This window comes from Phlebotomus argentipes, unplaced genomic scaffold, assembly GCF_947086385.1.
Source record: "Phlebotomus argentipes unplaced genomic scaffold, Phlebotomus argentipes genome assembly contig_15, whole genome shotgun sequence".
NCBI lineage: Eukaryota > Metazoa > Arthropoda > Insecta > Diptera > Psychodidae > Phlebotomus > Phlebotomus argentipes.
In genome coordinates this window covers 10,807,598-10,834,139 of record NW_026776181.1, presented here as the reverse complement: position 1 = coordinate 10,834,139, position 26,542 = coordinate 10,807,598, and the positions used below count along the sequence as shown (strand labels likewise).

The following is a 26,542-nucleotide window of genomic DNA, read 5'->3' as shown; positions in this document are numbered from 1 at the left end:
ATTTGACTGTATGTGTAAACTTCTATTGAGAAAAAATGACTAGCAATTGTCTCTTGTGCAGTATTTAACACTTATTACGGTCAATTTTGTACTTTAAGCTACAAATTCAAATACACCTTGATTGAACTTTACAGATGTCTGATAATATTAGTAGTGAATTCTTTAGCATCGTCATATAAAGTGTTATGATAAAATTTGATATATAAATGTAAAATTCAATCTCAGGTTTAAGATCTCTAATCAGTGCCAATACTTCTCATACACATCAATATTTATCTGCAAGCCTTTCAAGTAAATTTGACAGTAAACAAGATAAACATAGAATAAAATTTAACGAATCAATATAAAAATTGAAAGGTAGCCAAAGAATAAAGCAAATAAGCTATTTCAAATAAACATAACAATGCAAAATATTGTAATAAGTGTATAAAGAATTTCAGTGTATACAAAACAATAGCCTTTCGAAGTTCTTATCACTCTTTTTTGTCTCTTAACTCTACGCACTCATAAAATTTAACCTCTGTTTATTTTCCCATAATTCTCATTTTCTTCATGCCAATATCAGTATTTTTTTTATCATATAGTCTCAATTTTTAGTAATTTTAATTTTGTTTGTGTGTGTGTGTGTGTAAAGCCATATAGATTATTTCCTTATTCATTTGTTTTAGCGACATTATTTCTCTCCTTGCCTTCCATGTGTCAATTTATACACCTCATCTCCACTTCCACTGTATCTAATCACCAATTTATTATATTGTCACATCTCTTATGTCAGTGAGAAAGTGAGTGGTAAATAAATAATACCTTATCAACTAAAGAAATAGTAGTTCTCCTCTTTTTCTCTCTCTCTCTCTCTCTCGCTCTCTCACACAAACAATGTATATCAGAATTAAAACGAGTGGTTTCTTTTCAGTAAATTAAGAGTAAAACAAAATTAAATAAACATAACATGGTATAGAATTAATATTAACATAAAAGCTATGTACAGGAATTAAATAAGACCAACGGTACGTTTCACAAACCAAAAAGTAAATAAAGGGGTGAATGAACGTAACCTTCGGCATGGCGAGTGAATTAGTAAAGTGCAAAACAGAAATGTCCAATAAGTGTGTGTAATGTCATTAATAATCACAGCCCAAGTCGAGAGAGTTTTTCTCGCTGTGTGTTTCTGTCGTGTGATTAAATTAACGATAAAACTCAACAGTTCTTGTTCATTGATCAGAAATTAAATGAAAAACAAATAAAAAACAGAATGTAAAAAAGGGTGGTGGAGAGAAATTGAAGCCAATGGCAGGGAATTGGCACTCACCTGAATGCGTTGTGTTGCGCGAGGTGCTCTGATATGCGGCACAGTAGCTCTCAATCACCCTCAACACGAGGGCGTCCTCCTCATACGTTGGCGGATCTTTCCTGGGGGCCACAATTCCACCCTGCACAGACATTCGTGACGGAGGGGCTGGACGTAAATTGGTGATGCTCCAATTAGCTGTGCAGGAAATTAAAACAGTCAACTCAATTAATCAGTAAATGATTGAATTTCTTTTAATATTTGCTTTCTGAAATTGCCACTGCATCTGATTACAAATTGACGAGTGCTTTTTCCAGAAAAATGTTTCAATTGTACAATATCATCTATGTTTTCAACAGATACTGTGTTAAAGATTTGTACTGTTGCTTTTGTGATCACTGCAACTTCTTTGCGTAAGATAATGCCCCTCAAAGTACATACATTGTCATACATCAGAGATTGGCATACCTTTTGGGTTGACGCTCTTTTCGTTTGACACCACGAGCGCTTGGCTGAGGTCCTTTGGCTGAATGGGGTGATGACTGGGCGGAAGAGGTGGTGCTGGATGTGGATGCTGAGGCTGTGCCTGCTGCTGCTTCTGCAGTTGATTGAACGTGAGATGGTGATTGAAGGAGTGACTGCGTTTGTGTTGAGACATGTGAATGGGCGTTGTGACGCGACTTTGATGATTTCCTCCAAGTGACGGCGGCGGAGACATCTAAAATGAATACCCAAACACATTAGTTCATTTTGTATGTCCACTTTTCTTGGGTTAATTCATCATCCAACGCAAGAATAGCAAGTTGACAGATAAAACAATCAAAGAAACAACGTTGTTTTCGTTAGTCAGCACCGTCAGCACGCACAAAAATGTTTATTCTCTGCTGTTGATTGTGTCTTTGTGTGTATATATATATCGATGTCTTGCGCTCTTTTGCATATACTGTCAATTTCGAGGAATTATGCTTTTGATGATCATGGTGGGATTAGTACAGGAGTCAACATATGCCACAAAATGACTAGAGGGGCTCAGGCAGTATTACGATGTGATATTATAACACAAAAGAGATGCAATATGATAAATAGAGACAGCTAAGAAGCTGGATATAAACAACTGATCTCGCAAGAGAACAAGCCACAGATAGAATGAAGATGAAATTGAAAAACATGGCAGAAAAGCGTCATATTTCAAACACAATTATTTTATGATCCTCTTTTAGCCATTCCGCGTTTGGCGAGTTAATGACGCTCATGTTGTGTACTTTTGTGGATGATCTTCACTCATTATTTCATCAAAATAAAAGGTATTATAAGAAGAGTAAAAAAGGAAAATCAACAAGAAAACTTCGAAAAATGCCTTGCCTGAAGCCCCTCCATGTGAGCCACCACCAAAACCAACATGACCACCATCGCGATTGCAATCACCAAGAGTGTGTTCAGGTTGCCGGAACATGATCCCACGCAGCAAGTCACTCGGCAATTTCTCCTTTTTCCACCAGTGCGCATAAAGGCCGGCTCTGAACACCTGCTTCTCCTTGTCCCTTCCTTCCTCGGGCACCTGCACCACAATTACACTACTCGTGTTGGTATCTGAGAATTCCAGTGGCACTTCCACTGGGATGTCATCCACCGATCGCGATCTTGGCAATGTCGGTGATCGTCTCACTTGTGTTTCAAAAGTTTCCCGACTAGTAGACAGCTCTAGGAAGTTAAGCATCTCATCATCCTTGATTAGGCTACTCTCCCCATACTGTCCACTATCCGTAAAGTCCGCCTCTTCCTGCGACAGCACGGTGATTGCTGGGAATTGTCCGAAATTGTGACTCGATCTCGAATGCCTCAGTCTGTGAGATTCATTGCTGGTTTTTGGCGGCTCAGGAGATCGTGCGATCGTATAACTACCCGCCATGCCTGAATCACTCGAGCGCGGGCTGTGAGTTGAATTCTTGCAGCCACACTCATGCGGGTGCACATCAGGAGTCTGGGACGTGTCATTGGTTAGTCTCACGAAATGCGAACTCACACAACGACGCACCGATCGCCTCGGTCTCGGACTGCCCCTCATCTTCAGATCCGAATTAATGGAGTGCTTCGCGAAAGGCGACACCTCGCGATGCAGAAGAACTGCACGATCAGTCGCACCACTAGCAAACATACTGGGTGGCTTTACAATATCGTCACTGCTGCGATCATACATGATCGCCGCGGCGACGTGATCGGGCAGTGGCACGAGTGCCTGCGATACTTGTGGTAATTCAATGGACGTGGAATGTGTTACCGTAGTCTTCTTCTCCCCCGTGTCACGCCACGAGGGAATGTAGATCTCCGTGGAGGAGGAATTGTTAAAGCGATTCCCCACGAATAGAGTTGGCATGCTGTGTCTCTCATCAATTGGGATTTTGGGCTTCAAATTATTGCACAACGGCATGGAATCATCTAATTTCAGCAGATTCTCACACGCCATCCGTCCATTGGGGAGTGCTATTTCAAAACTGGAAACCTCTGACGCCTCTGAGTGTTGCTTGATCGCCGCCAAATTGAGACGAGCCGTCGAGAGATGCACCACACTTTCACCCGAAGATGATCTCAACTCTGCCATTTTCACAGGCTTTGAGCACACCACCAGTGAATCCCTCAGCGCCTTATCAATCTCCTCCAAATGGGAGAAGTTCCGAAAGTAAACAGTCCCGTCATCACTGCGCTTTATCTCCATTCCACTAATTTTTCTCTCTTCCGGACGCTTATCCAGCGTCTCAAAGATCTCTTTTGTGCAATCCGCCTCAACTCCGTGGTCAATAAACGTCTCATAGTGTGTCCTTTCTCGACTCTCATCCGTCAATCTCTTGCCCGTGAAGTATTTTATCAACCCAAAAGGATTGCTTGCCGTAGATCCAGTACTGCAGCTACTGCTATCCGATGAGAGACACTCAAAAGCGTCCTGTCGCGAAAGATTTGTCTTCTCTGCACTGCTTCCAGTGGATTTCTTTCTCAACATCCTTATTGTCGTTCTGTGTCTCCTTCGCATTACTACTTGAGATGTGTCATATTCCCTAAGGAATTCCGGATAGAGCAGTGCCTTTACGATAAATCTCGTCAATCTGCCCTTCTTTACGTGCTGCGCAAAATGATCATTCAGTCTAGCATATGGTGCTGTTGATGGATATGATTTTGGCGGAAAAACGGGCTGATATTCCACCCTTGCCAGATTGTAAGAAATTACCGAGTTTCTTGTACAATAGCCACGTATGTCGAGAGGCGTGACACTCTGTACATTATTCAACAATTAATTGCTACACTACACATCCCACTATTACATCATACTCACATGTGGTGGAGGATGAGGAACATTCATCGAAGCATTGCTTCCGACAGTCCTCTTGAGATCCACACCCGGTCGTCGCAGGGAGTTTGAGAATGAAGACAGAAGATCAACCCACTTATTGGCCTCCGTTGGACCTTGACACACAGCCACAATTCGCTCGATCAGTGGTGCACTCAATTCAAATGCGTTCTTCATCGTGGCCGAGTCCTCAAGGCGTTTCACCAAGATGTTAGTCAGTGGCAATTTCCCCTGTAAATTGCATGTCTTTGCTAATTAAATCATTTCTATTGAATTTTTCCTATTAAACTATACTGTGTTTTTAGAATGACTAACATGAAAACTCTATTCATCTACTTGCAAATTACAAAGTGTTGATGAAATTCGCATGACAGAGAATAGTTTCGTACTTGAATTCAAGCATGAGTTGCTTCTTTCCTTCTTATAAGTTTGACTTATATAAAAGCCAGAGAACAATAATATGTATTTTTTGTTGCTAAAGATGAATATGTCTATAAAGCCTCTTATCTCTTTTACATGTTAAAAAAAATGCATGATTATATCTAGTTAACCTTATTTTAAGGATCAAATAAGTCCTTCTAATCTACGAATTGAATAAATAAACTACAGACATACCTCGTAAATAAATGCACTCATTCTCTGGCTGACGCTCAGAATGAGCAGGGTTTGAGGGAAGAGCACAAAGTATCGATCTCGATGATCGGGCCCAACAGCCACACTTCCCATATGTATTATTTCCCCAAGAGTGCTCAATTCTTGCCCTTGCCAGCCACGAACAGGACCAGTGAGAACTTGAAGCTCCAATTCCTTTTGTCGTCTCGTGGCAGCGCAAGTGGACTGAAAGGAAATCAATTAATCCGCCATCTGACATGTAGATAGATATTGGAGACTCACAGCAATATCTTTGTAAACCGCCACACTTCTCTGTGTATCCCCTCGATCTGGGTGGCCACACTCCATGTGTCTCTCCAGTTCTTGCAACATGGCTGAGTACTTTTCCAGACGCCGAAAGGGTTTCGACAGACCTGTTGTCAACACTAAAAGACCCGGCGAAGCTGCTCCCTGACGCTCCATAAACGTCTCAAGTTCATCTCTGTCGTATGCAAGCGCTTCGTTAGCAATCATTCCAAAGAGCACTGATAAAACAACTTACTTGTATTTATCCAGGATAACTATGGCACGTGGATGAGCCGCACAATAGGCCTGATGACTATTCTTGATCACTGATGCCTTCGATAGAAATAATTTGCCAACACGATCGTTGCAGTCTTCAATGTTTAACAAAAGATCCTCATGGATTTCTACTATTTCTACAAAATTACACATTAGTTGAGCGTATTCGTCGGATGATAGTCTGCAAGGGAAGGGGACGAGCATGAGAAATTGCCTACAGTCACGACATGGCGAGTGCCACTCACATTTGACTGTTGGACAGGGGCTCCAGGAAGTTCTCCAAGAGCCCACGGATCTCCGCCACATGCGCCTTTTCACTCTCCAGTAGATCATTGAGAACCAGCGAACGACTAGCCTGAATCTCTTCCGGCGGCCGAATAGTTTCCGCCACCGGCAGAGGTGTCTTGTACTCCTTCACATAGTTGCTGGGAAACCATCCCGTCTTGTCGCCGAGCGTTCCCTCCCACCAGCCGCCCTCCTCGCGCTGAGTCACAGTAATAATGTCGCCCTTTTTGAAGCACAACTCGTCATTATTGGACCCCTTGAAGGAATACTCCGCTTGCACTGTGTACGGAGTCTCCATCGCTGTTCTTCCCCTATAATGCACTCGCCAGTTGCTTTCTCACTGGATGATCACCACGCGACTGCAAGAATAGAAGCAGTGTTTAAACAAACTATCATTTCACCCGATGAAAAAGTCACTGAACAGAATTTATAGGTGGAACACACACTGTTTATTTGTACTTTCTCAACCATCATCGTGGCGAGACGAGACAAACCCAGCCACAAGTCTCTGAGATGATGGCATTAGGAAAGTCTGGCATTGATTTTTCCGCACAATAGCATAAGCATTCTGTTAGAATGCTCTCACTCTCGTCTCTTCGTATTATTTCTCCTCGAAAAATATGTATCTTATTGGATTATTTTCTCACTCAGTCCACAGGGTGCGACATTTCCACTCCATTAGCATGTTAATCTTATATCAGGACCAATCAGACTACAACACTTACATTATGTTCTCGACAAATTCAGGTATGATTTCTAAGAATATTTTTTTTCACATTGGAAATAAAATTCTTGACGTACAATTTTTCTGAATACTCCTGTCACGAATATTTTGAACAGAGTTGTGATGGTTTCTGAGAGGTGGCATTATGTAAGTCTGGACATGTGGGATAATTGAGCATTTTATACTCAAATTTTACTGGCAATAAATTCAACATTTTAGACATATTTTGCAAATCCTTTTCCCATTGGTGACATCGTCACTCGAAGACATAAATAACAAAATAGCATTTTCCACCCATCAACAATTCTCCACAAATTGAGTGAAATATTTTGTAAAACGGCTCAATTATCAACTTATAAAGAGATGAAAGTAAAGGAAAATTTTTTTTTGAGTCAAGCAACAAATTTAAAGTGCCTTTCTTTCAATGCACTTTTCGCCACAAAACTAGGATTTCATCTTAATTTATTCAGTATCGATTAGTTAAATTCTCACTTTTGCAGAGAGTATAAAATTAACAAGTGCCATGGAACTACACCGACTTGCTCTTTGCCAATATTACAGAAACTTTTCCAATTAAAAGAACTTTCCAGTCAAGAATATAACTTTCGAATTGAATCAAATTTGTACTTTTATCAAAGTTTAATAGAATTCAACTATTTTGGAAAATGTCTTCATTTTCTAAAGTCTCATCCAGAATGATAAATTAAAGCATGAAATGTGTCAAGAGCTTTTAAAAGTTATTTCATAAGATGTTTTGTAGTTTTCCGAGAGCAGAATTTGATTGTATTTCGTGCAACTTATCATTAATATTAATTATATTAATAGTTTGAAATTGTGAAATTATTGTATTAATTTAAACATTTTAATCAATATTCATTCCAAAAATACAATTTGGGTTACAATAAATGAGCAATACAATAGAACTTGCACAATGGCACGAGAGTGGCCAAAAATTTTCTACATTGTACGGCGATTGCGTTGTCAAGAACAGCAATTATTCTGTGTTTGCAAATCTGCAAATTGTAAACAGATTCTACAAAACATACACCACAAAATGTGTGAAATGAATTTTCTCGTTATCGTCATCAATACAAGAGCACAAATTAGGTGCATTTAAATGCAAAAATTTAATGAAACACAATTTATCTGACACCTTCTTTCGCATGCGTCTCTTGGCTCGATGCCAATTATAAATTTGGCATATTTTCGTGTCGTGCAGCCACTTTATTCCCACCAACTTTCCCCCATTTTCCCACTTTGCCGTCTGGTTTTTATCGTCATTGACGACACATGGAAGGAGGAGAGAATGAAAAACCGCTGGAGACAGTGCGAAGCTATTGAGAGATGAGTCAACTAAAGGCTGAGAGCAGACCTTCAGTGGAAGCCCAATTGAATTTGCCACCCACGTGCACTTGTAGGATGGGCATTTGAGTGTGAAATTGCAAGCAAACAGAACAAATTACAAAATTCACTCGAGGCTATTCAACTTTATTGGCCAATATCTCTCGTCACCCACGGTCCATATTCTAGCGGGAGTTCAAAGTGACGTGGAAGCTTGGAAATTTTACGTTCTACTCAGGCAAGATTGTAAAATCTTACGGACCAAAGTGGTGAAATTATATTTCAAAGTGCATTTCAACAATTCCTACAAAGTCAAGTTTTAAGTCTGAAGGGAAAGTTTTGAATCAATTCAATTTTGGCAATCTTCGATTGTTTCTCAGGCATCCGTTCGAGAAAATTCTTGCAAAATTTCCTATCGACACAAAATGTTTCCGAGCAAATGTATTTAGAAGAGAAGGCAGCAGATGAATGCCGGATTGTGTTACAGATTTGTTTAACAATTGATGCTTCAGATTCAAATGTAGCGAAGCGAGACACCGAAAGGCACTCTCACGAGGAAAGATACTGGACCAAATTGGCTATATTTAGCTGTAATCTTGATGAATACGAGCCAGAGTGTTAAAGGACTCTTTTTTGAGCGGGAAACCTCTTTTATTAGTCAGCAGAGGAATATATTTTTAGCATCTCCGCGGGCATTTCCTGTCGTAGCGAGAAAATTGACTTTGCAGGTAAAGCTGTGGAGTTTTCTGGCACTGAGGGAAAAGGGACAAAGAGCCATAAACACTGTGCACAAAGCCCAGGAAATTCTAATCAGGGGTGACACGAGAATTCTTATTCTTGCGCACTTTTGCTCCTGAATTTTCCTCAAATATGCAATAAAGTGTCGCCGCTTTGCTCACAGCAGCTAATTATTATTAGAATTTTGATAAAAATAAACAAACCATCACAGCCAAAATATTCATGGGAAAAAGAAGCACCCGGCTGACAAAGTCCATCAACTGCACGCAAATAAGAATGTTTTAAGGAATAATTTCGCCACAATGTCAGGTTGAATTGGGTGGAATCCAACCAAAAGATATCTAGCGAGTAAACTAACAATTTTTGTTCTTATTCTACGAATGATTGGAAAAGTTCTCCCCAACAGCGAGCTGACGAAGAGGTGTTTGAGAGAGCGACTTGGACAGTCGGGCAGGGCTGAAAATAAATTTGCGTGTGGGGAACTCACACTCCCTTCCGAGCAACTTTTCTCGCTGATATTCAAGGTGCGACGCCCTTTTCTTCATATCACAGCATCCACCACACCTTCACATCACTGTTTCCAAGCATTTTCACTGAGATTTTGGGCTTACGAGCGAGGAAAAAGCAATTTTCCGGGGAGCACTTGAGTCACCACTGGCGGTGGTGACAACACTTTGACACGGACTGTGGTGGATTTCTCGCCGACAGCTGTGGTGAAATTCATCCCCAAATAAACGATGAAAAAGTGTGTCTCCGCTGAGGGTAAAATTTATCGATGAAAAGTGGGAAAATATACATATCGTTTGTATACTTTTATTGTGTTCGCCTTGATTGAATACTTAAAGAATGTCTCTCAAATAGCATCTTATTGAAAGGGTTTCATAACATGGAACAGGAATGATAAACACAGGGGATCCCTAAATCAAATTGTGGCTCCTCCGCAGCGAAACTTATTACAGAAATAACTGACTAATATTTATATCATCTTAAATTGTAGCTTTTTCATCTCTTTGTCTCTTCACCCCCTCTTAAGTAAGTGGCGATGTCATTTAAATTATAGTAATAAAAGCAGTTTTCTCTTTAACAGCCAAACATTATCCATTATTCAATGTATTCAGTTTCAAATACAACTTTACACAAAAGCGAAAAGGAAAAAATGTTAGATCATTTCACAATTTGTTATTCTTTTATTTTTATGATTAAACATTTAAAATTATGTTTATTTTGCATATTTTTCCTTCTCGGCCCCGCAATCTCACTAAATAATAGTCAACAAACATAAGTTATACTTCAACTGGACTAACTTGGAGACTCGATAGTCATTTCTTCTTCTTTTATACATTATTCATAATGACGATGGGACGCCTTTTCCCGGTCCCAGAAAATAAGGACAGAAGAGAATATAACAGAACGTCCTCTGAGAGTGTGATTCTCATTTACCATTTTTCAGATAATACTTCGATATTATTGTGTGTCCACTAAACTAAATTCAACAGGAATTCATGTTTACAATGTCAATTCTTGCAATTTTCACTAATTCTCAATTTTGTATATACTATTCTTGTCTGTAAATATATTATTATTATTTGTGGGTCCATTCTTTGTCCCCCGTTGATATAAGATTATTAAGCGCAATTTATACATTTCCTGCAAATACATAGAATTCATTCAGTAATCGCCTCAACTTCGCATAGCTTCTCTACACTCACCTGACGTCACGAATGCTCCAACGTAATTGCTGGGAAAGAGTCCTTGAATCCCATTCAACTCTCCTCGCCACCATTCAGGCTCATCTCTGCCAACAACACTGATGATATCGTCCTTCTCGAACGACAGCTCGTCGTCGTTCTGCGCCTTGTATGGATACAGAGCGATGACTTTGTCTGCAAGAGATCAATTTCCATCATCTTCACATTCCAAATTCAATCACCCACAGGCGAATTCTCACCCAGAATCGTCTCCTGCAGTTCGATTTTGCTGGCGGAAACTGGAGTATTGCGACCACTGTTGCGTCCACCCTGCAGGATCTTCACATACGTCGCCGGGAACCAGCCAATCTGCCGCACGCGTCCTTTGGCTTGCAACTCACCTTCCCACCAGCCCGTGTCAGTCTTCTTCCGGATCATTATCAGTTGCCCGCGCTGCAGTGAGAGCTGCTCCTTTGTCGTCGACTCATACGGTGCGATCACTTGGGCAATTTCGGGCTTCTTACCACGGAAACTCTATCGAAGAGCAGATAAATATGTCAAGTTCTCCAAGGAAGAATCCTGTCTGAGATGAATACTCACGGGAGTTGCTGACGCTGATGCTGGGATTGAGTAATCCACAGACTCACTCTTGGGTCTCGTGTTGATCTGAGATACCTCAGAATCCACATCAGCCTGCAGTTTAGCCTCACTTTCAGCATTATCCTGCCGCACCACGGCCACTGAGTCACTCTACGATAGATTCATCATGAAAAACTGCATTGGAATTCCGTGCCCAGCAAAACACTCACAGTTTCCTCGTGATATCCTCCATTTTTGCTCACTCCATTGTTCTCTGGAACAACTCCAGCCGGAGCCTTATCCACGTAGTTGCACGGAAATATGCCCGTTCTCCCATTCAGTGTTCCCGTCCACCATTCGCCGTCCTTCTTCGTCACTAGTATCAGATCGCCCGCGGCAAAGGTGAGATCATCCGGCTCCGCTGAGTCGTACGGATACGATGCAATGTAGTAACCTGAGTCACTGGTCTCAGCAGGTGCTTCGCCGTTGTTTGTCGCTTCGATGTACGTCGCCTCCGCGGCCACCGGCGCCACTTCCGCTGCCGTCTCCTCCAATTTCTCCACGTAAGACTCAGGGAACCAACCTGTCTTGCCGTTAATCTCGCCCGCAAGCCATCCAGGCTCCGCATTCTGGTCGAATGGCACCTGAAATACCACATATATAAGCGATACAGAAAAGGTAGGGATTTGTCAAAGTTCTCACCATGATAATTTCTCCCGGTTCAAAGGATATCTCATCGGCGTTGCGACCCACAAAGCCATAGAGTGCGCGATACTGGGTGTAGCCGGGAATTGAAGGCACAGCGGCCTTAGGTGTGCTCTCGACGGCCGGAGCGGCTCCCCAGCCAGCATCCTCATCGCCCCAGGACGCCGTGGCCGCCTCATTGCGTCTGTTGTTCTTCAGCTCTATCACTTGACTGCGCTGCACATCATACTCCCCGTAGAGCGTCTCGCAGTTGTCAATCAATTCAGTGAGCTGCTGCTTAATCTCACTCAGTTGTTCACCGTTCGCCTCAATGTCACTACGCTTGCCGGTGATCTTTTCCTTCGTGTCCGCCACTTTGTCGCGCATCTGCTGTAATTGGATCTACCAAGACACGAAAGTTGATGATTCATCTTCATTTGAGGAAATTCAATATCCAACACTCACTTGCTTATTGTTGAATATTTGCTCTTGATCGGCGGGATTTGCCTTGTTCTTCGCATCGAGTTTTGCTTTCTCCTGACTCAATTGCACCAACTTTGCATTTTGCTCCTTGATTTTGTTCTTCAGATGAGTCATCTCGCTATTCGACGTGTCTCTAGTGGTCCTCATGCGATCAATCACGGCTTTCACGTTAGTCACGCTAGCGCGTGTTTCGCAAATCTTCTGAGAGAGCTCCTTAATCTGCAAAAAAAATCAACATTATGACTCTTGAAGACTAAATACACACAACTTATACGCACCTTCTCATTGAGTGTGCTGAGTTCAATGCTGGAATTCTGATTCTGCGCCTTCAATCTCAGCAAATTGTCCTGCTCACGCTGCCTCTGTTGCTCCATCTCCTGAATTTTCTGCTTCTCCCACTCAAGTTGGCGCTGCCTTTCCATTTCCCTAAACGAAAACACGCAAAGGATCATTGAAAAATTCCTTGAGAATCATAGGAATATGTTAGTAGAAGTTACACGCACTTTCTAGCTGCTTCCTTCTGTTCTTGCTGTCTCTTGCGATTCTCCTCCATTTCCATTTCGATTTCCTTTTGCCTCTGCAGCTGCCTCTCCATCTCCTGCTGGCGCCTCATCTCCGCCTCCAGCCGCTGCTTTTCTCGCTTTTCCGCTTCCTCGCGCTCTTTCCTCTCGCGCTCCTCCTGCTCTCTGCGCTGAGTGTCCAGTAGCGCCTTGCGACGTCTCTCAAGTTCCACCTGACCTCTCTCAAAATTTTCCTTGCGCTTATCCTCATACGACGTCTGTGGCAATCCCGCCATAGGGTCGATCACGTCCCCAATAAGCCCTTGTGACGATACACTGCCGTGTCGGGAACTAGCAGTGGAGCCGGGACGCGAAGCGACCTTCCGGAAGCTAGGCGGCACTAATTCAGGAGGCAGCTCATCCGGAATCGGCTGCTTGTGCAGCGCCATGTCACATAGATGCATTGCCAGGACGAATTCCTCGCAACCCAGCTTCCCATCTTTATCCATGTCCGAGAGTGTCCACACTTGTGCTAGAATTTCGGTCGACAGCTTCGACTGCAGCATGATATTGCGTGCTTGAGTGCCTGTGAGATAGCCGCAGCGGGTGCGATCGTGTTGGTTGAAGACCTGCGTGAAGTTGCGTCTCACAGTATCCTTGATGGCCCAATCAGCGGCTCCGGGACTGCAAGAGAAATAAAAACCGTGTGAGAAACGCATCGATTTTCCACAGTCACGCCTACAGAGGCCGCCTGAAGGACTTTCTTGACGGTTTTGGGATGGGGAAGAGGGTTAAGAAATGTATTGAAAGATCTGGGAGAGTCTTTGAAACAATCACATACTTATTTTGTATTGAATTAATGAAAAATTCAAGAGAAAAATCACAATTCTGCAAAATCAGTGTTGATCAATCTTTTATGAAGTACTTCGGGTGCTTCTCAGGAAGTTTCATGACTCATTCACACATTTTATCGACCTGGGAGGGGATTAGGGTGCTCATTGTACTCACGGAGAATCAATGGAGGGCACGCGGTCGCTCACGGACATTGATCTGGGCTTCATGCCGTTCTGGGGCAGCGGAGCTGCAGCGGCGATGGGCGTGGGCGTCTCGGAGACTGAGTTGAACTTGGCCATGGGCGCCATGGGGGCTACAGGAGCCACTGGTGGGGTGTACATCATGGGCTGCTGGGCAGCCGCGAGATTCGGAACCACGGGAGCAACAGGCTGCGTTGGAACGATGGGCTTCACAGGCTCCAGAGGACTGAGACTTCCCGCTCCAGTGGGTGTCATTGTAGGCGTTCCGCCCGCCGACAGAAGGCTGGTGAGAAGGATGGGCGGTAGCGTGGTGGGTAAATCAAAGCCGCGTAGTCTCATGTTGATGAGCTTGCAGGCGATGCTGAACTCATTAACGTTCATCTTCCCGTCCGAGTCTGTGTCCGCAAGAGACCTGCGAATCATAGAGGTTAGCCAACGCACCGGAAATGAGTCTGGGAATGTCTCACCAGATCTGCATCAGCACGCTTGGATGCAACTGTGACTGGAGGAAGAAGCCTTTCGCCTGAGCGCCCGTGACGATGCCATTGACGGGATTGAGAGAAGCAAACTGGTCGCGAAAGCGCACCTTCTCCCGGAAATTCATTATCCACGGATCGGTCATTTTTCACACCTCAGAAAACGCCTCCTACAACACAAGCAAACACCGTCCGTCAACCAAAATCACTCCAGATACACACCAGAAACACCCCACCTTTCCACAGCGGTGAAAATCCAGACAAGCTGAGGCGAATAGGGGACACACAGAAGCACTCGCGTACTGCGACTAGCGTGGCTTTTCCTGCGCTTTTCCACACACAACACCTGGCCACAGACCGAAGGATCACAACGCCATGCTTTTGACCCGGATTCCAGCCCTCAGTAGTTCACACACTCACTTTTTCACACACGAAACTCCGTCGAATGGCGAAAAATTCTTCGAGCAATGTCAATTTTCCAAAATCAATAACCCACAGCCGATGGCAGCCGAGCGTCCCCCGAGTGGCGCACGAGTCGATGGCGGGTGGTGCCTTTCCTACGCGACGGATGGGATTAAAATTGTCTACTGTAGCGTTACAGGTGTAGCGGAGTCATTAATTACGCACAAAATTTTAGGTTTTTCATATAATTCAATTTTGAAAATATGAATTTATTCCTCAACTCGCCTAGATAGCTTGCAATGTAGTAAGTTCAAAATTTCAGTCCACCCATTTCAAAAATATTCCCTGAAAATTGCATTTGCATTGAAGATTGTTGACGTAAAGAATGTATAGTGGTAGACAATGGCGTATTAAAATCATCATTGATGACACTCTGCCGCTGACCAATCGCAGCAAACCAACACATTCGGTGTGTCAATTTGAACTGAGGAATTCCTGAACAAAATTGATCGTGCTTTTGTGGCTGCATTTTCACGGAAATTCGCCAATTCTAATAGTGAAACCATGCAGGAAGTATCGAGAGTGGTGTGAACTGCCGACTGGTGTCTCAATATTGTCCAAATGTTGGATAGATCGTCACAAAACAGCTGATTTCACGACTTAACCTACAAAGGTATCTTGAAGTAAGGGAAAATCCGCCTCTCTGGCCAAAGAGGGGCTCAATCTCTCCCGAAAGTGTTGCTAATCATTTGACGACTTCTTTCAGACTCCGCCACGTAGACTAGCGAGAATTTATTTATTGCGTGTGACTGCCGAACAGGAGCTGAGAGAAATGAAGACTTCCACGTTTGCTATTCTATCCATCAATCTGATATGCTTTATCGCTCTGGCCGTGGCCGGAAGGGATTTCTACTCAATTCTCGAGGTCAAGAGATCCGCCTCGAAGAATGAAATCAAGAAGGCGTACAGAAGGCTCGCGGCAAAACTGCATCCGGACAAGAACAAAGATGATCCCAACGCTTCGGAGAAGTTCCAGGACTTGGGCGCTGCCTATGAGGTGTTATCCGATCCGGACAAGCGGAAGACTTATGATCGTTGTGGCGAGGAGTGCCTGAAGAAGGACGGCATGATGGACAACTCTGATCCCTTCTCCAGCTTCTTTGGGGACTTTGGCTTCAACTTTGGCGGCCACGAAGGGCACGGCCATCAGGACGTGCCGCGAGGCGCCAACATCGTTGTCGATCTCCATGTGACGCTCGAGGAGCTCTACACGGGCAACTTCGTGGAGATTACGCGCTACAAGCCGGTGCTGAAGCCCGCGAGCGGCACTCGGAAGTGCAATTGCAGGCAAGAGATGGTGACGCGCAGTCTGGGGCCGGGACGCTTCCAGATGATGCAGCAGACGGTGTGCGACGAGTGTCCCAACGTGAAGCTGGTGAATGAGGAGCGCACGCTCGAGGTGGAAGTAGAGGCGGGCATGCGGGATGGACAAGAGACGCGATTTGTGGCCGAGGGTGAGCCGCACATGGACGGCGAACCGGGAGACCTTATTATCCGCGTGGTGACGGCGCCTCATGAGAAATTCGAGCGCCGAGGCGATGATCTCTACACGAATGTCACAATTAGTCTTCAGGTGAGTGGCCAAATCTGTTCATTGTGTAATTCAGTTTGTCAGCAAGTTTGAGGCCTGCGGGCTTCCATGCTTCACGTGCTCTATTCAGCTTGCATTGAATCAGAAAATGTGTCTGAGATGCAACAGAAGAAGTTTGTCTGAGATTTTACTGCTTTCCGTTCACTTGTAATGAAGTTGCTGAACATAGTTTGTTTGCAAAGTAACTTTTCTATGAGATTCCAAATAGTTTTCAGAGATTCTCAATGTATTTCTCATGTAAATTAATTATTTTACATGTCCAGTTTCAGCTTTTCTCCTAAAAGAATGTGGTAAAGCAGAATTATACAACATAATACAATTTATTTGATTTATGTACACATACTCGCAATTTATACATAAAAATCCTGCTTTACTGACGTTTTTCTCCACTTATCTCTCTCGTTTCATATCTTATTCGCATGTGTAACTTCGTAAACACATTTGAATATAACGTTTTAAAGATATAGAATCTTTATATAACTAAATTTTACTACAAAATAGTCGTACAGAAAAATCACATGTGAAGACTCTTTTAATTCTTTTTAATATACAAGGAATCGTGGCGGTAATAAAGTTTTCATGCCCATATTTGAATTGACGTAGTCTTAATCCTTATGTCCATAAATATTATTTAAAATTTTGATAAATGTCTTCTAGAAGGACTTGAGCTTATTAAAATTTTACCACTGAACAAGTGCCGGTTCCCCATAAAATTGACTCTCATTGGCTTTCTCAGTGTGAAATTGGGGCATGAAGTGTAATTAAAAGTCCTCAATTAGGCACAAATAATTAATGGAATCATTCCTTTTCGTGATTCATCTCTGGTCTTCGGCACAATAGCGAGCCCGAGGGAAGTTTTTGTGGAGTTTCACTCAGAATGACAAGTTTTGCGTGGGATGAGGCAATCAGTGATTTAGAGTGGCTCTCAATTAGGAAATTTGACGAGACTTTAATTGTATTTTGCAGGATGCTCTGACGGGCTTCGAGCTCGAGATTGAGCACCTGGACGGACACAAGGTGGCTGTGCAGCGGGAGAAAGTGACGTGGCCGGGAGCGAGGATCCGGAAGAAGGGTGAGGGCATGCCAAACTACGACAACAACAACCTTCACGGCACACTGTACATCACCTTCGATGTGGAATTCCCGAAGCAGGACTTCACGGAGGAGGAGAAGGAAGGTGAGTTGGCAGTCGACACTCGGCTTGTCCACCAACTGAATTTCGCTCTGTTTTTTTTTTTGATAGATATTCGCCGGATTCTCAATCAGGCGTCCAATAATCGTGTGTACAATGGCTTGAGGGTGTAGATAAAGAGGCCAGGATGATCGTCTGTGTGAGAGTGTATATATGGAGGAATAGAGCGTTTAAAATTGATGAGAGGCAATTCCAAATATGCGAGTGAATAAAACAATTCAGTGAATCATTCAAAGGTTTGGCATATTCATTGCATTTCCCTCACGCACCATTTCACAATTTTGTGAGCTTTCAATTATTGAATTCTCTTCTTGATTCTGATGGCTTCGAGATTTTGGAGATTGACGAGTGCAAAATTCTGACGTGAAGTGTCTATTTCCGATTGGCTTACAACTCATCAACAGTTCGTTGACGGCTGCTCTTATCATATCGCAGAAATTTAGGGCGCCGTCATTGATAAAATATTGCCCAGTGACGAGTTTTCCATTCATTTTGACTTATTGGGCTCTTAAGGATGACTTGCAATTTTAATTTAATCAAGGTTATTCGGAAAAGACGCTTCAGAACACTACAGCTTTACTATGGCAGAAGTTAAAAAAAGAGGTGAAAACAAAATTTCTTTTAATAATCCCGGACGCACTTCGAACGCAAGTTCGAACGTCATGTCGTTAGTAAACTGCGGCACATTTATTGCAACAAAGTCTATTTTAAGGATGATTGCTAGGATTGCACGCAAAAATACTCCCACAGCGTTATAAAAAAAATAATAAGGAAGATGCTTCTTTATGATTTTTGTGACGTTATACTTACACTGTAAAGCATATCTCTCATTGCAGTAATACATATTTATCATATTTGTCGTTGAGTCGGTCTTCTAAAGAGCTCAAGAGCTCACATGAAAATATTGCCATATATTTTTCTCAGTATATTTTCTCATAGACAAGGCAATAACAGGTGCGCCGAGCTGTTTAAACCCTTAAACTTCCTTAATAATCCTGTCAACCTGGTGAATTTTGTAGCGAGGAGTAATACTGTATGTATATAATCTCTTAATTACATGACGCTAAAATATGGTTATCATTTAATTCCGCGGAAGACTAATTGACAAGTTGAGCTCTAAATTTTTCATTGAGCGCTTCAGATACTCTTCTTGTAATCTCCCATGACAGTGTATTATCAATGAGGGGGTGTAATGTGGTTAGATGGCGATATCTGCGAATGATGTTGAATAGCGGCTAATTAATTTTGAGGTGCCCGATAAGCCTTGCAGAGTGATACGTTTTTGTGAGCAAAAATGATTCCCATGTTTGGGAAAGTCTCGCGATTACTGATTGATGACAAGATTGTCGACTGATAGTGGGTGACGAAAAATGTTTTCTTGTGATGTGAATTTCGTAAACACGAGTGGGTGGGAAGAGGCAAAACAACACAGACTAGAGACTGTAAAACTTTATTGTGTCTTCACTGTTGATTGTAAGTCATAGGAATTTTATCACGGTTTTTTTTGGGGGCTGTTGGGCTTCTTGTGTCTCCGGCATGACATGACAACTGATCCATATCGCGAGGAAGCTGATAATTTGGCCAATTGACATGGTCTGGAGAGGGGCTGAAATCAATGGAGATCATCTCAAGTCGAGTGGCCACGTGTCCCGATTCTAATGGCCCACTTTGGACCACCTCTGATGGGGTCGTCAAGTAATTTGCGCTCTCTCAATTGCATCCCAATCTTTATGGACCCTGCGATAACCCTTAAGATTGTGGCTGCTTTTGTAGGACTTGCACGCCTTTCGGGCTGTTGGAAACATACAGCGAATTGTACGCGTGGCATCAATAAAAGTCGTGTGCTTTTATCTATGATGTGTGTCCAGGAGGGAAAAAACACAGCAAAATGATGAGGAATTTAGAACCTATAAAGATGTAATTCTTATCTAAATTCTCGTCATTATTATCACAAGAAAATTTTCCTTTTCAGTATTTTTGCGTTACAGCGAGTTTATTTATGTGTTTGAAGTCATTTTCTCCCTCTCACTTCAAATGGAATTAGCGTTGGATAGGAGAAGCTGAGGGTGGATGATATTTACTTTGTGACGGTGTAGACGGGCTCATTTGGCGTGACATGAGTGTTGGTCTTGGTGTTGTTAATGGTGGACTTGTCGGGCACATCCTCGGGATCCTCGCGCTCCTCCTCTTCGTCGATAATGCTAATGTCCCTGAGAGATGGTCGGTGACTTCTTCGCCAACCTGAAATTTCAATTGCAAATCATTAAGAGTTCGTCCAAACTCGAAGTCGCTCGAGAAGTGTAGCAGAGAAACTTGTGTACTTATAATAGTAAATGAACGTACCATCCGTGTTGTGTGGTTGTTTCGTCTTCGTTAGCAGCTTTGGACCAGTGATGGATATCATAATGGCACCAAGAGGTGCTGTTAGGACAATGCTAAGGACGCATATCGTCAGAACCTGATCGGCCCAGGTTCTCTCTTCATCACTAGATTGGGCTGTGAGATGTTTCATAGCTACAGGACCTAAGGCAGCCTGGACTGTCGCCTTGGCTGACCAAGACAGCGCCACGAAGACCTTCTCCTTCCAATTAAGTCCATCCCCGAAGGCAATGAAAATAGTGCTGATAATTCGCACGACTCCACTCGTGACCAGACAGCCCAATCCTAAGTAGACGAGGTCAGGCTCCAGTTCGTTTATCTTCACAGCGGCTCCTGTAATACCAAAGAGGATGGGCTCGAAGATCATCCAGAAGATCTCGAAGGCCGTAGCCACGGGATTGTCCTCAATATCATAGCCCTGTTGGCACCAAAAGTAATTGCTGACGAAGGCTGCGAAAACGACCGCCAAAGGTCCGGCGCCCTCGAACTTGATCAGTTCACTACCGAACACGGCCAACAGACCCCCACCGAAGAGCATCAGAGTTCTGAAACAGATGTAAATAAGTTGTTACGTTCTTGGAGGAAAAATACTCAATTCAAAGTGATAATAGATCTTAATTTTAAGGTCATTACGTATTTGGCAAACTGTTAATGAGACGACTAATGATCACTTTACCGTATTGGCACCGCATAGGCGTCACCCTTTTCCGGCACATATTTGGACAGCAAACCCCAGAGAACGCCAAACCCTAGTCCTCCAATGATGCAAACTGGAGCTTGAGCGATCTGGAAGCCGAGACTTTCGCTGGAGAACATAATACTGCTGATAATGCCAAAGACCGCAACAGAAGCGGCATCGTCAATGCCTGCCACGGCCACAATGAGGGTTGGGATGCCCTTAGCCACGCCATAGCCCTTGGTTCGCAATCTGAAGAGACAGGGCACCACGACAGCTGGGGAAACGGCTGCGATAATGGAACCTAGCATAAAGCCCCAAATCCAGGGCATGCCCAAGAGGAAGTGAGTCATCACACCGATAATGACAGCTTCAACGGTCCAGGGCACAAGACCTAGTTTCAGAATCGTGATGTAGACTCTCTTGAAGGCATCTGGGTCCATTTCAAGGCCTGCCCGGGTAAGGATAATCACCAAGGCGACCTTGCGAAGTTCTGCAGTGACGTGAGAGAAGTCTCCATCGAGATTAACCCATCTGGAAGGAAATAAGTGATAAATGTATTCAATTCACGTTCATTGAGAAAAATCGTACATTTCGGACGCTGAGATACTAAACTTACCCGACGTTTTGGAACAAGATGCCCACGAGAAGCATCCCAATGAGACGAGGCAGTGTTGTGAGTGATATTATCCAACCGCCAAAATTGGCAGCCACAGTGAGAACAACGAGACCGAACAGTTGTCCTCCAGGAGCCGCAGAGTCTCCTATGATGGCATAGGCCGTCACCCAGATCAGAACTCCGATTAGCACCAGAGCTAGCAAGTTTGCAAACTGCCTGTAGGAAGGACACAGCGGATAAGGGCAGACCTTCTGCCAATGCTTTGGCTCCCACGAGGGAGTATTGTAAGGCACGCGGCATCGCATGCAAAGCGCAAAGATCCAGGATTGCTCGAGTTGATTATCGTCCTTAGCGTTGGCTCGTGAATGATAGCTCTCTGTAGTTGAGTGCTTCTTCATGCGAGCGTCGCCATTGTTGGTTTTGGCATCATGAGAGTGATGGCTTTGCAGGGAATCATTGTCCACATTGGTATTGTGCAGGATACTCTTTCGGTGCACTGGTCCGATTTCAGAGTGGTCTGAAGTCTGCAAATGAACGCGGGTCTGTTTTCAATGTTAGCGCTAAAGTTCAATGCCGACAGCGTATCTAAAGCCTACGATGTCTGTTCTTGTGAAAATCACTAAAACCTAGACAAAACTACACATTTGAACTTGAAAAAAAAAACATCCAAAGAGCTACTTTTCACTTGAAACACTGTGTGTCATTTATCAGGCCAGTCCAAGGCATAAACAATATGGTTTTTTGTATTTGCATTTTGATTGACTTTTTCACGCTCAGTGACCAAACTAAAGGAGTGTTTTTATCGTCACCCAACGAGATTAAAAATGCCGCATTGTATGAAATATCACAACTTGTGCGGAAGGCACGCATCAGCAAATTTGCCGGATGGAGAAAGTCAAAATGCAAGATGAATCAACAAAAGGATGCAAGTTTTGTGTGGAAACTTTCTCTTGGCTTGATACGGAAATTTAATAATTCACGATAGGGAAACTTGAGGAATTTTCAACCCACAAAGAATTTCTGGTAAAGTTCTCAGGGATGTAAAGGGAACATCTCTTTTTTTGAGTTACCAAGAAACATTCCGAAAATGCAATTTGATTTCTATGTTAGAGTTAATAATACTTTAGATAAGAGATCTTTAGAAACAATAGTATTGCATTCAATACCCAATGATTTGATTTTTTGTTTGTAAATGTGATGATCTTTCCATGCCGTTATTACGGCTTTAATTCATGATTAATCTACTATTCAGTGCAATTGAGTGATTACCAATATAAAATAGCAGCAAAAAAGGTGGAGATAAAGAAAGACAAGGAATAAGTAATTGTGAGAGCGGAAAATGTGTTAATCCTATTCCTAAATCTAGTGCATTTCTCATTGTTAGTGCTCAACTCTGATAATTAAATGTGAAAACAAACCTGAGATATTTTCCGCTTAGGGTTTTGCTCAAAGGCGAGGTTGTCGAAGCCATGGCGTTCCACAGGGTCCGTCACGATGCTCACCTTCCTCTTGGCGTCCGTGTGGGCTGGTGAGGGCGGTTGTACCGTGATCACCTGATCTGTCGTGCTCTCGTTGTGCGCCATCGTGATCAAGGCTCAGCAATAAATCCTTGTCTGTCTCACCTGCTAAAGATAGCCGTAATCCTTAGTTGTAAAAGCCTCTTGAGCAACTTTCAATCACATCCTCGAGATTATCAAACAGTAGCTTTTGCGCCACAATCGTTGAGGTTGAAGCTATTATCACTTATCAGACGACGGGGGGAAATGTGTGGTGGTCAAAAGTGTCCATGTATGTCAACATTACAATAGTTTTCCCACTCTAAACTCATTTCCATCAATCATTGAGCAATTGCTGAATTGACAAAGATTTTCAAGTGCCCTCATCGAAGTGTTTCTCTCTGAATTTCACATGAAAACTGCGGTTACATCGCAACCGTCGCAAGAAGATAATTGGGTGAGGAATTTTTGGAAAACAAGAAAATTACTCATGTGGCATTTTGTTAGGAAAAAGACACGATTTGTGTACACAGTGCTGATTTTAGTGCAGGGCTGGCAGAAGTGTGTAGTATCAGGTAGTTTTTGATCAGTTTGCAGGAAAACTTTGCGTAAGATTTCCTCATAAGCACTCTCTACAAAACTAATGCAAAAACTTTTGATTGAAGTGTGCTTCTCTTATCAACTCGAGCACAGCTTTGATTAACATTTCGCAACGAGTCTCCATTATATGGAAATTGTGTATTTATAAAATAAACAAACACGCAAGAGTCAGAAGCATTTTTTTAAGCGTAACGAGGAAGATTTTTAGAGAAAAATATAACATTATCAGCTACGATGATGATATTATCACGTGAAGCAGCCGATGGCTGATCACTTTTCAATAAACTTCTTGCTCAAATATCAGATGTTAATCAATTTTTGCGACACACTGTGTATACAATTTTGTACTTTGCAAATATTTTTCAACAATCGGAATTAAAGTGCTTGAAGTTCTTCTCACTTTATCTAACACTTTGTCGGCTCAGATCCGATCTGAACTGGAATGTGGCAAGTGATCTGGCAAACCAATATCAGCTTTGAGATCAGCCCTGTCGGTTGAGAAATTTCCAATTATGATGTATGTGTCAGTCACAAATTGACCAAGTGTCGCTTCTCCTGGCCATTTCCAGCGTCAGAGTGTCGTGAAGGTGATAATTCAATTACCACGCCGAAGATCAAAATGCGCGTATCTCTTCGAAAAGTCCCTCCCGCGATTGAGATACACCCTGAAATGTGTAACAATCGAATTTGAAGCTATTAGCATCACGACAGTAATGGCAAATCAATTTAGTCCCGATGATTGATTTCATTTGCTAATTGATGAGCCATCGCGATTCCGCGAGCTCAATGGACCAATTAGTCTTCATATCAATTTCATATGTCAGAGACACTTTCCTCACAAGCGGCCAATTCATTCACGTGACGACTGGTCTGGCCTCTTTGTCGATCACGTGGCAATTTGGCGCGAGTTTGATCGCTCATTTATATGGGATATGGTTTTTCGCGACAATTTAGCATCTTCACTTATCGTTTCACTTAAATTCATTTGTAAATTGTGCGATTCACTGTTGTCATTATCGGGTTTGCGCTTGCCTCTGTGGGTTTCAGAAGTATTCCCTCAGTGCTCTGGCTCTTCGGTGGGAATTTCCGGGATTTTGTCGTGAACAAAAGTGGGTGGAAATTGTGCGGTGATTTGCATTTAAGAGACCTCATTTCACAATTACGCGAATCACATGGTCAGGCGTTGGTAAAAAACTGCACTGTTTATCACATGTATGTCTTTTTATCACTAGAACTCACCTTGGTTGTCATATGTTGTTCGCAGGAGAATCACTCTTCACTGGTCAAATTCGCTTCTGTAGTCCATAAAGTTCAGCAAAATTCAGGAAAACTACACTTTTCCACCACTTCTCAGGAGAATATCTCAAAAGACGGCAATTTTAGGGGTGAAAAGACTAATGACAATCTCACTGAAGCCCTACGAAACACTGAGGCGTCTGTGAACAGTGATTCCACGGGAAGTGACTGAAGCAAAATAAAGTGATTCTCGCATATGAGGCTTCTTTTTATAGTCGAGCCACTGATAATGTTGTACAACCAATTCGAGCTTCGATATATCTGATTGACACACTCTAGTGTGAATGAATATTACGATGTATTGTTTCTCTTGTAGGCTCATATCGCGACTTTCCACTTTTTGTCACTCTGGAGATTCTCCAGACCATCCGTAAGGTCCACAAACACCTCTCACCCTCTTCAGCTTCATCTTATCTATATTCTACACTACACTTTGATAGCGAAGATTGGCCAACAAATCATCCTTAAGTGTGACTGACTGAACAAATGAAAGAGTAGCCACACTCTCTCCAGTACTTCAGATGGAAAATATCCCCTGATTTTTGCCCTTACCAGCGTGATCAATTTGCCATTTGAGTCACACGATCGCCAGGCGCCTAATCCAGTTGAAACCTGTTTAGTTTGGTTGAATCGTCTGCGACAAGATACCAAATTATTGTCTACGAATTACTTCGCACTCACTTTAACAGAAGGTGTCTCTTTTGTCAAAATTTTAAACAAAAATTATCGATGTTTTCTCATTTTTGGTTCAATTCTTCATGAGGAGTAAATTGTCAAGTAAAATGTGATTTATTGATTTGTATTTATGAGCATAGTTATAATATGTGAATCCTGTGTTTCCACAGTCAATTAAATTCGTGGTATGTTACACATACTCCATTATCCTGATAGGGACATCCCTTTGCTGTCATTAAATTAAACATAAACCCAAATAATCCTCAATTAAAGTGAATTAATTGAAGACAGCAGTTTTGGCGCCGTTGATTTATCCAAAAACACTTCCTGTCCATCGAATGCCAAACTTTACGATCTTCGGAGTTCAGAATTTCTGCCGAAATGGCGAGCATGAGCATTTTGTTAGAGGTGTGCGCAAGTGATAATGAATCATAAAAAAAGTCAATTGACGATGATGTTTCGCTGAATGCCGCTGTTAATTGCAGAATAAATTGGGGGCAAACACGTGCGTTTTGCACTTGTTATCAGGTAATTGATTAAATTGATATAGAATTGCAGGGGTTCTTGGAAAAGTCGGCCTCCATGAAACTCATTATAAAGCTTTCAGTGTGATAGAGAAACTTTCACGATTTACCTCTTGAATATGAAGTAGATACTGAGTTATTATGTTCACTTACTTTTATCCTGCAATTTCCTCTGCTTAAACCTCCATTATCATATTTTTCTTCTTCTCAAGTGGTTGAACTTTCCCATGGAAAGTCAATCGTGATGGCATAAATTTGCCATGCTGCATTCTGTAATCTCATTCCACATTTTACAGTGGAATTCCTGCAGAAATATTCTAGCAAGTTAACGGGAAAAACTCTTTGCTTTTCAATCACATTTCTTTTGAATGTAGAATCATGTCGCGACAAAGAAAAATACCCTTTTATATCAATTTCGCTTTTTGCCGTCGAATGGAAATAAGGGACTGATATTTTCTCAGCTGTGTGATGGTTATTTTCCGCCTGACAGAAAGCTCCAGAAAATCCATCTCCTTGAGGCAATCTATAGCATAAATTCAGAAGAGTCTCATCTTAAGTGCAGTATTTTGGTGGGGTAAAATCTCTTCTCTGCAGGGCATATACTACCTTTGCCGGTTTTAAGAATCGATTTTCGAATTTCCGGCCCGAATTGCATCTAATCCTGCGGCCAGGCACTGCTCAGTTGGCAGGAAAAGTCTC

The 26,542-nt window shown here is 42.6% G+C and overlaps 3 protein-coding genes across 9 annotated transcripts; 1 reads left to right on the top strand and 2 right to left on the bottom strand.

Moving 5' to 3' along the window:
* Nucleotides 1-1,371: 1,371 nt before the first annotated feature.
* On the bottom strand, nt 1,372-14,846 carry LOC132262440 (intersectin-1-like). Its single transcript, XM_059761712.1, has 19 exons — nt 14,570-14,846; nt 14,325-14,503; nt 13,832-14,269; nt 12,827-13,507; nt 12,602-12,749; nt 12,306-12,542; nt 11,859-12,242; nt 11,387-11,800; nt 11,178-11,327; nt 10,838-11,111; nt 10,599-10,772; nt 6,047-6,422; nt 5,782-5,982; nt 5,523-5,721; nt 5,244-5,465; nt 4,614-4,859; nt 2,651-4,553; nt 1,757-2,006; nt 1,372-1,486 (listed from the first exon to the last, which is right to left on the bottom strand). The coding sequence occupies exons 2-19, from the start codon at nt 14,477-14,479 to the stop codon at nt 1,483-1,485; spliced, it is 6,456 nt and encodes a 2,151-aa protein (XP_059617695.1). The 5' UTR covers nt 14,480-14,503; nt 14,570-14,846; the 3' UTR covers nt 1,372-1,482.
* A 357-nt stretch (nt 14,847-15,203) lies between these two features.
* LOC132261487 (dnaJ homolog shv) lies at nt 15,204-17,799 on the top strand. Of its 2 annotated transcripts, none has more exons than XM_059760326.1 (4): nt 15,204-15,408; nt 15,502-16,368; nt 17,353-17,563; nt 17,630-17,799. In XM_059760326.1, exons 2-4 carry the CDS (start codon nt 15,568-15,570, stop codon nt 17,689-17,691), a joined length of 1,074 nt encoding a protein of 357 aa, XP_059616309.1. In that variant the 5' UTR covers nt 15,204-15,408; nt 15,502-15,567; the 3' UTR covers nt 17,692-17,799. The 2 variants fall into 2 exon arrangements, with proteins under 2 accessions (XP_059616309.1, XP_059616308.1); XM_059760325.1 differs by having other exon boundaries at nt 15,204-15,418.
* A 1,213-nt stretch (nt 17,800-19,012) lies between these two features.
* LOC132261944 (sodium/hydrogen exchanger 9B2) lies at nt 19,013-24,833 on the bottom strand. Of its 6 annotated transcripts, none has more exons than XM_059761002.1 (8): nt 24,588-24,833; nt 23,749-24,013; nt 22,671-22,877; nt 21,253-21,794; nt 20,634-21,167; nt 19,922-20,502; nt 19,660-19,819; nt 19,013-19,370 (listed from the first exon to the last, which is right to left on the bottom strand). In XM_059761002.1, exons 3-8 carry the CDS (start codon nt 22,833-22,835, stop codon nt 19,328-19,330), a joined length of 2,025 nt encoding a protein of 674 aa, XP_059616985.1. In that variant the 5' UTR covers nt 22,836-22,877; nt 23,749-24,013; nt 24,588-24,833; the 3' UTR covers nt 19,013-19,327. The 6 variants fall into 6 exon arrangements, with proteins under 6 accessions (XP_059616985.1, XP_059616986.1, XP_059616983.1 ...); XM_059761003.1 differs by having other exon boundaries at nt 22,671-22,874; XM_059761000.1 differs by lacking the exon at nt 23,749-24,013 and having other exon boundaries at nt 24,588-24,832.
* Nucleotides 24,834-26,542: the final 1,709 nt, after the last annotated feature.

Excerpts from the sequence above, each read along its gene's own strand:
- LOC132262440 (XM_059761712.1), bottom strand. The coding sequence starts at position 14,479 with ATGACCGATCCGTGGATAATGAATTTCCGGGAGAAGGTGCGCTTTCGC. Across the intron at positions 12,750-12,826 it reads CAGAAGGAAGCAGCTAGAAA|GGAAATGGAAAGGCAGCGCC; the intron begins GTGCGTGTAACT and ends GTTTTCGTTTAG. Across the intron at positions 11,328-11,386 it reads GAGGATATCACGAGGAAACT|AGTGACTCAGTGGCCGTGGT; the intron begins GTGAGTGTTTTG and ends AATCTATCGTAG.
- LOC132261487 (XM_059760326.1), top strand. The coding sequence starts at position 15,568 with ATGAAGACTTCCACGTTTGCTATTCTATCCATCAATCTGATATGCTTT. Across the intron at positions 16,369-17,352 it reads ATGTCACAATTAGTCTTCAG|GATGCTCTGACGGGCTTCGA; the intron begins GTGAGTGGCCAA and ends TGTATTTTGCAG. Across the intron at positions 17,564-17,629 it reads CACGGAGGAGGAGAAGGAAG|ATATTCGCCGGATTCTCAAT; the intron begins GTGAGTTGGCAG and ends TTTTTTTGATAG.
- LOC132261944 (XM_059761002.1), bottom strand. The coding sequence starts at position 22,835 with ATGGCGCACAACGAGAGCACGACAGATCAGGTGATCACGGTACAACCG. Across the intron at positions 21,795-22,670 it reads CTAAGCGGAAAATATCTCAG|ACCCGCGTTCATTTGCAGAC; the intron begins GTTTGTTTTCAC and ends CATTGAAAACAG. Across the intron at positions 19,820-19,921 it reads ACAACCACACAACACGGATG|GTTGGCGAAGAAGTCACCGA; the intron begins GTACGTTCATTT and ends TTGAAATTTCAG.